The sequence below is a fragment of the Tripterygium wilfordii genome, chromosome 6, assembly GCF_013401445.1.
Source record: "Tripterygium wilfordii isolate XIE 37 chromosome 6, ASM1340144v1, whole genome shotgun sequence".
NCBI classification, from domain to species: Eukaryota; Viridiplantae; Streptophyta; class Magnoliopsida; order Celastrales; family Celastraceae; genus Tripterygium; species Tripterygium wilfordii.
Genome location: NC_052237.1, coordinates 2468972 through 2483666, shown reverse-complemented (window position 1 = coordinate 2483666; position 14695 = coordinate 2468972). Strand labels below are relative to the sequence as shown.

General features: G+C 37.6%; 2 protein-coding genes across 5 annotated transcripts; one reads left to right on the top strand and one right to left on the bottom strand.

Moving 5' to 3' along the window:
• The first annotated feature begins 2651 nt into the window (after window positions 1-2651).
• Window positions 2652-8965, top strand: LOC119999634. Of its 4 annotated transcripts, XR_005468486.1 has the most exons (16): window positions 2656-2919; window positions 3434-3544; window positions 3880-3939; window positions 4065-4166; window positions 4951-5031; window positions 5114-5232; window positions 5335-5436; window positions 6147-6263; window positions 6536-6601; window positions 6740-6806; window positions 7190-7243; window positions 7328-7417; window positions 8215-8277; window positions 8364-8402; window positions 8649-8844; window positions 8942-8965. XR_005468486.1 is itself a non-coding variant. In XM_038847319.1 (15 exons), exons 1-15 carry the CDS (start codon window positions 2908-2910, stop codon window positions 8769-8771), a joined length of 1203 nt encoding a protein of 400 aa, XP_038703247.1. In that variant the 5' UTR covers window positions 2652-2907; the 3' UTR covers window positions 8772-8887. The 4 variants fall into 4 exon arrangements, 3 of the variants coding, with proteins under 3 accessions (XP_038703247.1, XP_038703248.1, XP_038703246.1); XM_038847319.1 differs by lacking the exon at window positions 8942-8965 and having other exon boundaries at window positions 2652-2919; window positions 8215-8278; window positions 8368-8402; window positions 8649-8887; XM_038847318.1 differs by lacking the exon at window positions 8942-8965 and having other exon boundaries at window positions 2657-2919; window positions 8649-8887.
• A 488-nt stretch (window positions 8966-9453) lies between these two features.
• On the bottom strand, window positions 9454-14584 carry LOC119999866 (uncharacterized hydrolase YNR064C). Its single transcript, XM_038847642.1, has 13 exons — window positions 14366-14584; window positions 14216-14273; window positions 14047-14102; window positions 13223-13323; window positions 12993-13062; window positions 12295-12364; window positions 11965-12021; window positions 11786-11853; window positions 11601-11681; window positions 11048-11125; window positions 10718-10873; window positions 10283-10435; window positions 9454-9805 (listed from the first exon to the last, which is right to left on the bottom strand). Exons 1-13 carry the CDS (start codon window positions 14525-14527, stop codon window positions 9719-9721), a joined length of 1197 nt encoding a protein of 398 aa, XP_038703570.1. The 5' UTR covers window positions 14528-14584; the 3' UTR covers window positions 9454-9718.
• Window positions 14585-14695: the final 111 nt, after the last annotated feature.

Below are 14695 nucleotides of genomic sequence, written 5' to 3'. Positions count from 1 at the left end.
CCGATTAGATGTCGAGCCCTAAACAGGAGAGAGTAAGAGGAATCAGAGGCGGACGACACTTATAATTGACTTGGCAATGCTTTCGATTTATGCAGTGGTGTCGCCTGTGGGATTGAGCTCGGGGAGAGGAAGCCACGGTTTGCGTGTTGAGGGTGGAGAGAAACGAGGAGAGAGAAAACAATAAAATCATTATTTTATTATTTTGGGGGATGCCAGTGTCTCTCCAAGTTTGGGAAGACCGACTGAAAATAGTCATTTCATAAAGTGGTCCCTCAAAATAGCTTTTCCTTTATTTTGAGGAACCGGTTGGAGATGCTCTAATAGTGAGAGCAATTCATAAGCTGGAAGGCTAGACTTATGTGAAAATTGGGTGATGGTGACTCTTTGTAATAAATTGAATACTCATGAAAATATTAAAGAAATTAAATCAAACAACTTGAAAATGTATTACAAGTGTCTAAGACCCGCACGTTTTTGCTCTTATTTTTTAGAATAATGGAGTCTCTCAAAGGTTAGCAGGCGTTAAAACGTTTGGGCAGATGATCTCGTCAGATGGGCCGCGATTAGGAACCTTTCCGACAACATTCCCAATCATTTTTTTCCTATTGTGCATTTATGGTTGGATACCAAACATGAGCCTTCTGACCATTGTTTTGGTCTTTTTCCTTTCTAACCTGACTTCTGTTTGTGCCTCTTATAAATAAAAAGAAAAAAGAAGAAGAAGAAATGGAAGCACAATCCGCAACAATTACATGAGCAATGAATTTTGGACATTCTCCGGACGATAGTCTAGACCCATAACATAGCAAAGCCTGTTTGGCTAAAACATCAGCTACTTGATCTTTATAGTTGAAGACGGAGGGAGACACCATCGATGATAAGGATCTCCTTACAACCAAAGCCCAACCGACACCCACCTAATGGGCCGGCTGTGGCCAAGGCCTTCACGCAGGCAAGGGGCCCGTTCCTACCCACGCATGGGCTGCCCAATCCCTTGTGAAAACCTTGGTTGCAAGGGGAGGCCCATACCTCCCCCTTATATTCTGCACTTCACTCCCACATCTGGACGATGTGGGATTTATGCACGTAACATACCCCCGCTCTTATAAGGCCAACGCCCACGTTGGCCCACGCTGTCCCTAAGACAGGTCGCCCCTTCCGTGAAGCAGCCCCGCCCGGCCCATACCGGGACAGAGGAGCACAATGCATAACCCACAGCCGCCCAGCTGGGTGGCTCCGATACCAAATGATAAGGATCTCCTTACAACCAAAGCCCAACCGACACCCACCTAATGGGCCGGCTGTGGTCAAGGCCTTCACGCAGGCAAGGGGCCCGTTCCTACCCACGCATGGGCTGCCCAATCCCTTGTGAAAACCTTGGTTGCAAGGGGAGGCCCATACCTCCCCCTTATATTCTGCACTTCACTCCCACATCTGGACGATGTGGGATTTATGCACGTAACAATCGAACTGGGCTGGAACAAGGAACTACTGGTCTGTCTAAGTAAGCCATTTGGGCTTACTTGTAATCAGCAATCATCAACTCTGCTCGCTTGCCCACTTCCTTCGTGTTGCCCATGGAATTGTGGTGAAGAACTTGATTCCTCATGATCCAAACTTGCCAGACACAGACCAATAGTCGGGTAAGAGCCTCTTTATTCAATTGATATACAACAACATCCATCCACTTCAAAATAGACTGACCCTGGATAAGTTTAGGAACATGTGATAATCTTGCTTCAGTAAGAGCCCGCCGCACCCACATGCATTCAAATAACAGATGGTGCATAGATTCAAGTGTATTACCACACAAGAGGCATCTAGTTTGAATGTCAAGATTTCGCATCCGAATATTAGATAAGGCTGTAATAAAATCATTGCATAAGCGCTAGGAAAATGCCTTAATTTTGGGGTGCTTCAATCGCACGCTTTTGCTCTTAAAATACTCTCTATTGGATATTTTACTTATAAATCATATCGGTGGTTTACAAGTAACCGATGTAGAATATAAATCGTAATACTTCCTCGCACTTGTGGGCTCTGTTATGTGAGGCCCAACAAGTAGACATAGATAGAGATATTTTAGATTTAGTTTTCACTCCGATGTCATGTTACAAAAATACAACTCAAATAACTCGTAAATGTATTACCCGTTTTACGCTTCAAGTCTCATATAGTTTGGTCCTTAAAAATGCTCTCTTGGTCGAGAATGATTAGATTTTACTTAAAAACCATATAAGTGACCCAAACGCCAATTTTCATTTTCCAATCCAATAAGGAGAGGAAAATTAGGGGTATTAAACTTAATTTGGCAACAGGAGATTACATATATCAAAACGTACATATATCAAAACGCCCAAGAGAACAAGAATTATCTAGTTTCTCTATTTCTAAAAATTCTTCGGTATAAGCAATTTAAGGCTCAACCCAAAAGTTGAGGCCCAACCCAAGAAAGAGCGATAACCCGAACCCCAATCCTCAATAGTATTGGGTCAACTATGTTCAATTTGATAGCCGATTAATTCATCTTAAGGCCCAGCCCAATAAGGAGAGAACCGAAATTAAGTTGACCCGGCCCTAATCCCCAATAGTGTGGGGTCAACTTTTGAAAGAAATTCGAACGGAATTTCAGGGCTCTGCATGTTCAAGGTTCCAAATCCAAATCCTTCCACAATGAAAGCGAGGAGGCGAAAGCCGCGAAGCTCGATATATTAAAAAAAGTTGTAGCAGGCACTCACGCAAAACAAGCCCAAGCGTTATAAAATTGGCGAAACAATTGACCTTCTCGTCTCGTGGTTTTTCTTTTGCGGTTTGAAGTAACTTAAAGAAGGCGTTTCCTTCCTCTCTGCACTTGCTTGTTTTTTATAGCACTCTGTATCTGCTTCGGCATGGAAATCGAAGTCGAAGATGTCAACGTCTGTAAGTTTCTCACTCTTTCCCTCTCTGAAATTGTGTTGATCAACAATCAGTAGAGTCATGTTTTTGAGCTTGAGAATTTCAATTCATGAACCTGTGAGTTTCAATTGAACTATGGACTGCAGTGTGTTGTTAGCTGGTTTGGTTTTTGTGAAGATCCGATCATAAGAATAGAAACTCAAGATCCACACAGCTTTTTTTTGATCATTTAGTTTCTAACTCTGGTCGATGTGTTTCGCTTTGCAAAGAGGATGACACCTGACTTGAATATCTGAAATGGCTCCGATCGCAATAGATGTGTATATATTGTATTCCGTGCTAGTTTTTCGTTATATTTGATAGCATTGTTATAACAATTTAAGTATTACGCTGTGAAATCCATCCTTAAATAAAGGCTATATTGATCTCAACAATGTATCTCCGTGGCTTTTTCAATCAATTGTCTAGAATGAGTTTTTGGTTGCTTGCTTTTATTGTTCACATAATCTTATTCCTTTTATCTCATACATCTCTGAAGGTGGAATCTATGAAAAGGAGATCATGTGCTCAACACATCCTCCCCAAGTTGCTTTTGCTCTCTGTAGTTTTCTTTGTTGGTAGCACATTCGTACTAACAGACTGTAAACAGGTACAGATTATAGATTTTATCTTTGCTGATTATTATTGAAAAGTGCTCAATATTATCTTCTGAACTATTATGTTTTATAGATTAAACATGGTTTACTCATTAAGTTTATTTCATAAGATCTCCTTTTTTAAACAGCATGGTTCCTTCTAACACCTAAGAATACACTCATTTGAGACGCAAACAATCTGATAAAGCTAAAAGTTACTTTCAAAGGCAATGAATCTGGACTGTCTAGATGAGTAGCATCGAATTTTGCAAAATAAGCTATCATTGAATTCTCACATTTGATTGGATAAAGTGGGATAATCAATTGATAGCAAGGCCTTTGTGCACAGAAATTTCCAGGTTGGGCATCAGTTGATACTGTGCAGAATATAAGAGCTGCAGACTGTGAGGTATTTCCACTTGTGTATTGTTACTATTGTATAAATGCCAATGCCAATTTCTTTCGTGTTTGGTAATGCAATAATTGGTACTAAAATGTCAAAAACTCTTTGATTTAACTGTGGTATGTATCTAGGTTCAATGCAGGCGTTCGGGAAGTGAGACACTTCCAAAAGGTATCGTTTCCATGACATCTGACTTGGAGATGCGACCATTATGGGGTCCCAGTAATAAGAAGGTGGATATATTTGTACATGCTTGGCTTGTGACGGTGTGAATTGTTTGATTGTGTTAAATTAATCGTAAATCTGAAACGGCTTTATTCACTCTAGAGGTCTGTCTATTGCTACTAAGGTCTGTGATCCCTTTTTGCTGGTAGAATTTTCCCGTTTGTTAGTCCATCATTAATCGGGCACAAAGTGGACCTCGTTCAAGTCCTGCTATTAGTGGATAAAGAAAATGTGATCATTTTTATGAGATATTACTATTATTCAAGCCAACACATCCTGCACTCCAAAGTAAATTATTGCAGAATAAATCAATAAATTACTTCTACAAATAGCTGTATTGGGAGGGACCAATCCTGTCAGTGCATTATATCGTGCAATTTTTTTCGAGGATATGATTCCTATAATATTAGCCATGACTGAGAGGAAAAAACATACTTGATAACAGATAGTCTATTAGTTATGCAGTAATATTTTCTACTTCATTGATTCTTAGAGGGAAAAAGAAAGAAATCTCAATACCTTGCTAATGGAGAAAAAGAAACGATCATATTGCAATCTCCTGCATCCCATAAAGATACTTATGCCTTTGCTGTATGTATATCCTTGCCATATTACTGGGTTTACTATATGTTGGATATATGAGGCATGGTCATGGTAATATGCATTTTCATGTCAGTCCTTGTCATATTACTGGGTTGTTGATATGTTGGATCTATGTAATGCAGTCATGCCATACGCATTTACAATTAAGTCCTTGCTTATTCAATTTGTTCTCTGCATTATCTTTGACAGAACCCCAAATCTTCAAGGAACTTATTGGCCATGTCGGTTGGATTAAAGCAAAAAGAAAGTGTTAACAAAATTGTCAAGAAGGTGAAGAGCCAGATATTGTACCATAATTGATAATTGCATTATTTGCTACAGTTTAATCTATTTTGACACTTCTTTGTCATAGTTTTTGTTAAGTGATTTTTCTGTGATGCTTTTCCATTATGATGGAAATGTGGATGATTGGAAAGAACTGGAATGGAGTAATCTGGCTATACATGTATCTGCCCTTAGTCAAACAAAGTGGTAATATTCTGCTGCTGTATTTTTGAAATATATATTACACAGTTTTCATATGTTTACTCCAATCTGTAGTTTGGAACCTTACTATGTATTTACATGACTTAGGTGGTTTGCAAAGCGTTTCTTGCATCCGGATATTGTATCAGAATATGCCTATATCTTCCTGTGGGATGAAGACCTTGGAGTTGACAATTTTCATGCTGGAAGGTTTGTATATTTTGACATTTTACTTTAGTTCACCCTTGCGAGCATTTGGAATCATATTGGTTGTTTGCACCCTAAATTTCGTCTGAGTACTCGCATAGATACACCTGTGAGTAACCAAATCTTTATTCTGACAAAACAGAAGTATTATGATTTATGGTTGATGAAGACCCCGTGCTTCATTAAAATGCAGTTGAGCTATGCATACTCTCAAATTTGAACTCTGAAGAGAGTAGGGAGAATGAAGAAATAGTGGATAAGGAGGCAAAGCTTTGCGCTGGCTTTGGAGACCTTGTACCATAATTTTCTCTCTCTCTTGCGGCCTGTTATATCCTGAAACTGTCTAGTCCCAACCCCCAGTCACTCTTTACTGTCTTGGGCCGAACACCAGGCAAATAATTTAATTGATTACTGCAATAAGCCTAGCATGAAGGCTATATCACATTTACTACCAGATACTTAGATTTGGACTTGGGTCCCACATCAACCCCAGCATAGCTGAAAGGCTCAACGCAGCAAAAGGGAGAAATTATTCCTAAAAAAACTGTGAACTGGAGGAAAATTGCTTTGTAACCAAAACTTCTCAAGCATCTTATTATGCAGTATGCACAGCCTCTAATGGTTCATTAGTCCTTACTGTCCTTAAGAAAAGATGGTGTTATTTTGGGTGAACTTTCTGAAAATTAATCTATATTTTAATCACTCTAATGCAGATATCTATCAATAATAAAAGAAGAAGGGCTTGAGATCTCACAGCCAGCACTTGATCCTAAAAATTCAGAGGTTCACTATCACCTTACGGCCAGACTCAATGGATCGAGAGTACACAGGTTCTCCAATTTTTTTTTTCCAGAAAATTCTGTTTCAGCAATGGAATTGTATACTCAGTAGTATATTAAATGTTGTTATTTGTTTATTATGTGCAATGCTCTATGGAATATAGTGGCATATCCTAAACCTACTGTTATCTTTTTTGTCTTCTTTATAAGTAACGCTCATTGCAGCCATTATACTCTGGAATTCTGGATATGATTGGAATATATTCCTCAGCGTTTACTAATTATACATACATTCCATTGTCGCAATTTCATTTTATTGACAGGAGGATTCACTATGTTATTGGTGGAAAGAGGTGTGATGAAAACAGCACAAGTCATCCTTGCACAGGGTAGAAAATTTTCATAAAACTACTTAGTTTGGCAGTTTTCATTGTGTGCAAAGCTTGAAGTTTTCAGTTATTTGTGCTAACAGTATATTTTGAATTATTTAAATGCGTGTTGAAAGGATAGAGAATATGCAATTGCAGATTTGTAGAAATGATGGCTCCTGTTTTCTCAAGAGCGTCATGGCGCTGTGCCTGGCATATGATTCAGGTGACGTCTCTTTACTCACGGCATGATTATGACAAGAATAAGTGAAGGGGGAATCACTAGAATTAGTTCTAGACTAAATCATTACTGATGTAAGGACTCCAAAGTAGTGTTATGAATTGTCGACTTAAGTTGAATTTGTGGTTGCTGTAAATATGTATATATTTGTTATCTAAGATGTTGCAATAGTTGGATAGAAAATCCAGTTTTCGTAGCCAGGTTAAATTGAATTGGTGGAGTCTGAATGCCAGTCATTGGATAGGAGGCATTTGTACAATGGATTAGGTTCATATGTGATACGCCATGAATAGCTTAATCATGGCTCTTGGACTTCACATATTTTCTCCTTTAAGCTGTTTTCTCATTTCATTTCCTTATCCTTTCAGACTGACCTGGTTCAAGGATGGGGCTTGGACTTTCAGCTTGGTTACTGTGCACAGGTAATTGATTCTCCAAGAATGATGCTTTTTTTCCTCTCCCAATGATATCTTCTCTTTTCTTATGTATAAATAATTCTTTGACAGGGTGACAGCACCAAAAAGATTGGGATTGTTGATTCTGAATATGTTGTTCACTATGGGCTTCCTACACTTGGAGGTTCAGCAACAAAAAAGGTTAGAAATTTTTTTACACCGCAGAATAAATATTCCCATCAATTTGATCACTCAGGCAGAAGAACTTGAATAATTCACAATTTTCTATATAGTTTCTCAATACTGGCTCTTGGTGTTTGGACAAAAATAGCCACAATTTCTCTTTTTAACTGTTCAAAAATAGTCGCAATCTATTTGAGATTTGTGGTGCAAGATAAATCTCCAGGGTCTGCAAAAGGAGATTGACTTAGATCAATGTGAGATTTTCCTGTTTTGCGGTCTGTTCCAAATGAATTAGAGAAAAAAATAACAAAATTATGGTCAGAGAAAATTAAAGGAAATGTATGGAGGGAGTAGTTATATGCCGTGAAGAACCTGGTTCAAGCAACTTTTATCCGACTGAACTGTTCGCCAAGATCTCTGCCTAACACCTAACCTAGCCGTTCTATGCAGTAAAGAACCCGGTTCAAGCATCTTTTATCCGACTGAACTGTTCCCCAAGATCTCTGCCTAACACCTAACCTAGCCGTTCTATGACGTTTCCTGCGTAGTCAAGGCCCAGGGCAAAGCATAAGCCATGAACACTGGTTAAGTTGGAGATACTGACCGCTGAGGCAAGTTTATCCTAAATGGCCAACTTTCTTATGTTGCACTACAAGGAAGCAGTTGCTTCTACGATCGTTTCTTCTGATGCAAAGAAAGTGTTGCCATATTGAATCTTTGGTAACATTACAAGAAATCCATATGACACGATGGCTCACACACTGAAGTCTCTCTCAAAATGAGTAGCTAATTGAAAATGATATATTTCAATGCAGGAAGAAGCTGAAAGTACTGAGCAGAATGCTACAACTACAGACTTGCATGGTTCAAAACAATTAGTATGCATTAAGATCAAAACCTAATGTACTTCACGTTGCATATTTTGCCCGTCCCATGTATTAACTTGATGTTCTTTAACTGGCAGGCATCACCATCACCCCATCAGCTCACTGAGAGAGAGGCGGTAAGTCTTTAAGTTATGCTTATGCAAAGAAACTCCTGTTTGCCTACAGCACTGTTGTGGGAGCCCAAAAGTCTAGAACTTTTGTTTAAATGCAGGGGAAATTCGATCAAAGTATACACCAAACATCATACCTACGTTGCTGATGAGCACATTTCATTTGAATTTGCCAGCATTCTTATCTTCCAGTGTTTGAAGTACTTGGTGTTGATGGATTTATTAATTTTCTCAACTTCTTTTTATGTGCAGGTTAAAAAGTGGTCCTACAAAGAGTTGGAGATTTTCAAAAATAGATGGAAAAAGGCTGTGAATGAAGATCATTGTTGGATAAAACGATACCAGGAACAATCAACAAAGCCGAAGAAACGGTAACACCTCTATTATGCAATCTAGTCTCCGTCTCCATCTGGAAAGAAATTGCGTTTGACAATGATGCTTAGACCTGGTAATACGATGGATATTGCTATAGAGTTATGTTTACAGTCTTATCACCACTCTCATCGATGAATTGCTTATTCTTGACACATTATTTATGATCACAGCCTCGAGGAACCAGAGGCTTATGGAAAAAAAAGAAAAAAGAAAAAAAGGGAACCTAAATTAACCTTTAATTTAGTAGCAAATTCATTAACACAAGGTTCAGTTGTCTGAGTAGAGCGATAATACGTGAAGCCCCTACTGACCCATCAAATGCTCGTGGCTATGGAAATCAGCTGCCTAGGACTTGGAACCAGTTCCCTCCACCCAAATCCCCCACCTGCTCAAAGTTCAGTTTTCAGCAAGAGGGATTTTGGCATGCTTTGCGGGTAAACAAGGCTCATGTCAAACCTTGTTAACACCACATTTTCATTTGGATGCTATAAACCTATGAAACAGTCTGCCTTTTATGAGCTATTCCCCTGTAGTATTTCTTCCCTTTTCTTCTGTGCATGGCTGATTTAATAACTCTACTTTTCTTGAGAATTTAAAATCTGCGGCAGCTGGTAACTAAAGGGACATAAACTTAATAGGGAAAAAAATGAACATCATACGCTAGATTACTACCTTAATAATCTAAAAACACCAATCATAGAGGAATGCTTGATTACGTACAGCGAAAAGGTGGGGAATTATGTATTGCCTCATTGTTAAGCCATTCCATTATGGCCACCAGACGTTAATAAAAAGGTGCAGCAAAAGCTAAGAACGTATTAGATTCTGCTACCTATGACTGCCGCAATCAGCAGTAAGCTCACAATTTGAAAATGGAAAAAAGAAAAAAAATATGCAGAGGAAATAAAAGTGCAAGGGCAATAACAAATTTTAAACCCTAATTAACATTAATAAATTATCCTGCTCCTGGTAAGAACTTTTGATATGATGCCTCCAAGCTCGTCACCACAATCTTCTTGTACATGATGCCCAGCCTCCAGAATACAATAAGAAAAAGAAAAAAGTTAAGAACATCAGACGAGGGGGACGAAAAACAGATCACGAAGAGGACCCTTAAATCTATTTTTCTTTTCATGATAATAATAACATAAATCCATGATTATGAAGTCTATATACAAAGAAAAAAAGGAAAAGAAAACCTCAAGCCAACTGTGATGCCATATACCTAAACCACTGCATGTGCCATATTCTTTTAAATTGGGCAAAAAGCACATACAGTGCGTTTTTTTCCCTTCTCCCCCAGCTTTTCATTTTAAATGGGTGAAGGAATATGGGGCAACAAGGCTCCACATGTTTAAACAATGAAAGGGTACATTAAAGGGCTTCGGCTTATGGTGAATTTGTTTTAGAAATTTTAAACATTATATGTGCAAGTGAAAACCAGATAATTTCAAATGCTTTTCGTCTTAGAATGCATATGCAATAAATGCATAAGAGAGATCAGTTTGTACCGTTGGAAGTTCTATTAGCTTATGATTTGAGCTTCTACAGAAATCTTCAACTTCATTATAACTCAACCAACGATCTCTCTGGCCCCAGCAAACTGTTGTCGGGACTTTCCAATTTTCATCCAGTAGTATCTTCCTCATATCTTCCACATAGGGCTGTATATATCAACCAGATAATCTTATTAAACAGGGCAACACAAGGTACTCACTGAACCATTTTCATGACGAGAAATATGGGATAAGCTAGCAGCTACAGCTTTCACAATGTGCACACCAATTCTGAGTAACACAAGAACTCAGTCTCACAAAATTAACATGAAAGATATTGTAGAAAAATCGTGAATGCAGGAACAATTTTGAGAGGAAATGATGATCTGCTGCCCCATCAAAGAACAAGAGAAGATAGGGATATTGAGTGAAATGAAAAAAATAATTCACCTTCAACTGTTTCTTCATAGCCCTACTAATAGCATTCAGTGCAAATCCTGAGGAGCCGGAGGTGAGGTAAGGTCTTCTATAAACCATTGCGTCGTCCTCTTTCATTTTGTAAGGTCCACAGCTCGTCAAGGCTTTATCACTAGCTCTAATAGGATCCTAATTAAGCAGAAGGGCAGTTTGCCATATGTATAAATGTGTAAGAATCAAGTCAACCAAAGTATGATGTGAATACAGATTTTACACTTCCAGTACCATTAAAACACCTTCTGCATGGAACCATGGACATGCTTTCCTCATATGATGAATAAAGATTTACAGCAGATATCCTACCTGAGAAAAAATTTCTCCGAGCAAAAAGTTGCTAAATATGGACAATGTTGATGGAAGGTTGGCATGTTTGGCTGTTAACTTTTGTAGACCAGGGAAAATAGCATACGGGTTAGTTATCATCAGACTGGAAATCAAAAAAGAGAATGCATATAACATTAACTATCTTCTGTTGTCATGTAATGCAGTAAAGACATGACATCTCAATCATGTTAAAATATATATGAACAGGTAAATCTCAATGATGTAATGCGTGCAGCTGAGGTTACTTAATTTTCCAAAAAAATGTAATTATTCTCCTTTGCGAAATAAAATGCCTTTGTCTATGACTGGAAAAGGCAATGATGTTCCTTCAGCATAAATGCTCAAAAGAGAAAATGCAAGGACAAAACCACACAGACATCAAGAAGATCAATGCTACTTAAGGAAGTAAAGACGACACATATGACGCCAAAATTTAGAAAAGCAAGACCTCAAAAGAACAGCAAGAATTATGGACCATGGTTGATGTAAAATCAAAACTTAATAATGAAGTCTCAGTTTCAGATATTCATACCGGAGGATTGAGAAGCACTAAATCATTCAGCTTTTCCTGATGGCTGCTCGCATATTTAACAACAACCGGTGAAAAGTATCCCTGGAAGGTGTATCAAAAATTTAAAGTTATTCAGGAACAAATAATTTCATACATAATTCAAACTGGATATTCAAACTTACACATCCACACAAGACAAAACATACCTGGACAACAATGGAGACCTTATTGGTGGAAATCTCATTAATAATGGCATCCAAGGATAAAACGTATTCTGAAAGCAAGGGCATAATTTCACTTTAGTACTTAAAAAATATACTGTAAAACAGTAACTGATCTTCAATTCTCAAGCTCCAGTGACCACCAAGAATGATAAAGCAATTACCATCCAAAGTGTAATCAAATCCATATCCTGGTTGAGGTTTATCTGAGAATCCAAAACCTTTTGAATGGAGAGAGGACATAAATTTGTCAGCTTTAAATAACAGAAATTTAGGCAAGATGGAAAGCAATTACACATTCCAGAAATGTATTTATTTACCACTAGTTTTGCTTATTTAATTGCATATATCTGCTATTAGGATGTGATAAAAAGCATTTTCCAATTTCATATGTAAAAATGAAGAAATAGTCAAAACAAACTGAAAACACAGTGACAAAGAAATAATTAAATTATTCCTGTATGATTCACAATAAAGAGAAAGTACGATTTTACCAAGCCAATCAAAAGCAATGACATTATAGTTCTTGGAGAGTACAGGAAGAACTTTGCGAAAAGAGTATGCCTGTCAACAGCATAGAGACATGAATATTCATCATAACTTTATAACCCATACACTTGGAATGCAAAAGGGGAGTTCAAAAACTGTAAGAATAATGACCACTACTTCATGCTTAAGGGGAAAAAAGTCAGAAGAAAGCCTCTTGTAAACATTGCAGCACAAATATTTTACAATATTTATAATACATTTGTTAAACTTTTTCTAGTAGATGACACTTGATGAATGTCATAAATCAAAAGAAAAGGTGTACCACACTGAACTTAGAGAATAGAGATCAGAATACAAAGAAATCTTACTTTTATCCTTTTAAGGTGCAAAAAATTGAATCCAAAGCAAACTAAAAATACAAATGACCTTCCAGAATGAAACATAACATTTTAATAAAATGATCGAAACACAAGTTGGACTTAAAGCAATGCACTGAAACTAGTATGATTGAAACTACTTCCTTTGTCATTTGATGCGTCTTTTAACGTATAACTCAATTGAGTATATATATATGTGTGCGTGTGTGTGTATATGTAATATTGCAGATATATGATCTTTTCAGAATGCTTTAGAGGAGAGCACCAGAAAGAAATTTGATATGAAAACACAGGAAAAAACATGTGACAGACAAGATTATACTCACCTGCGAGGGGAAGCCATGAATCAATATAACTGTTGGATTATTAGCATTTCCACTTTCAACGCAAAACCATCTAATGCACAAAATCATATATACAGAGCACGTTTCAATCGATAAACCCTGCACATGATGCAATCTCAATTTCTACATGGTATAGAGTCGTATATGAAATATTATCATCCACAATAAAATCCCCAAATGAAGTTATCATCTCCCAACCATCTAAATTTTACCTGAAAATATCATCTGAAGCTTGAGAACTAGCACCCATGGTGAGTCCAAAGATAGGATCCTTAGCCTTCTCACCAGTGCCGGGAACAAAATAAGCTTTCACCTAGAACAAAATGGTAGAAGAACAGGAAGCATTTTCAAGTCATATCCTATGATCAAATAAACAATTCATATAGGCAATTTCCTTTCAGTTCAAATAGAAACTGATATGCATAAACTACCACTACTAAGCAAACATGTCCTCTATCGACTCTGTCTCTACCCTCTAGCTTAAGGTACACACACATTCAAAGAAAAATAGAGTACCCGACCAATAATGTACATAAAGGTACACAAATCCAACTCGATCCACACAAAAAAAAAAAAAGAAAAAGAAAAAAGAAAAAAAAAAAGAAAAAGAAAACTAAGGCAGTTCAATGGAGTCCAGACACAGTGAATTTGTGTGGTATTCAACTTGTATTGAACCATCATGAGAAGCCACGGCAATTACAATGAAACACCAGACTCTCAGGGCACCCTGCTTGGGGAACCAAATTATGCCTTGTACAGTGCCGTCAGCACCACTGATCTGCATTGCTTTGTTAATTTGTATTATTTTAGATGGCAATTTTTTTTTCTGTTTTGATTGTTGTATTTATCTTTAAGGACATTGTCACCGTGATGCCCTTATATAGTTTGTTTTGGTTCTTCAGCTACATATCAAAAAACATGCAGTTCAACACTGAGAAATAAGAGCGCAGGAAAAGAACTAAACGATTTAAGGCTTGAAGCATCATTCTATGAGGACAAGTATACGAATCAATAAGAGAATTAAGAGAAACCGAACCAATTTTCCTTGCTTAAACCATTCATCGGATGGGCTAGGTCCATCTGAATATTTCCCTGTCCAAAACAACAATAATTTTGAAATTTCAACTATACAATCAGAAAAGAACGAAGAACAAGCACCTCAAGAAAAAATTCAGCTTATCAAGAAGGATTAAGACGCAATGCACCTCCACTGAAAGAAAATCCGTCTCCGGCTTCAACAGGAGCATCTATCAGATAATAATCCTGATTAAACGTAACCAATTGTTTGATTCCTCTTTCTCTTCTTCTTTTCACCGTATGCAAAGACAAAGAATCAAATCAAACCAGTTTCATACCTCGCCGGGATCATTACCGTTGGATTTGCAAGTGAGTTTAAGAGACGTCCTGCGGATTTTAGGAGCCGCTGATTTGAGCGATCTTTGAGACAGGGAGGGAGTGAATTTGAACCGATGATACTCAAGAGAAGGCGCTTTAGATTGGATAACCCGAACCGCCATGGACGTTGAGCTCTGTAGAAAGCCAGACGAACATGACCGTTAAACATTAATATTGTGTTGTATATAATGGGAAGTGCTTGTTTGGCATTGTTTAAAGGATAGAGCTTCTCTGGCTCTGATTAGTTTTGTGTTATTTTATTTTTGAACTTTTATTCCAAATCCTAATTG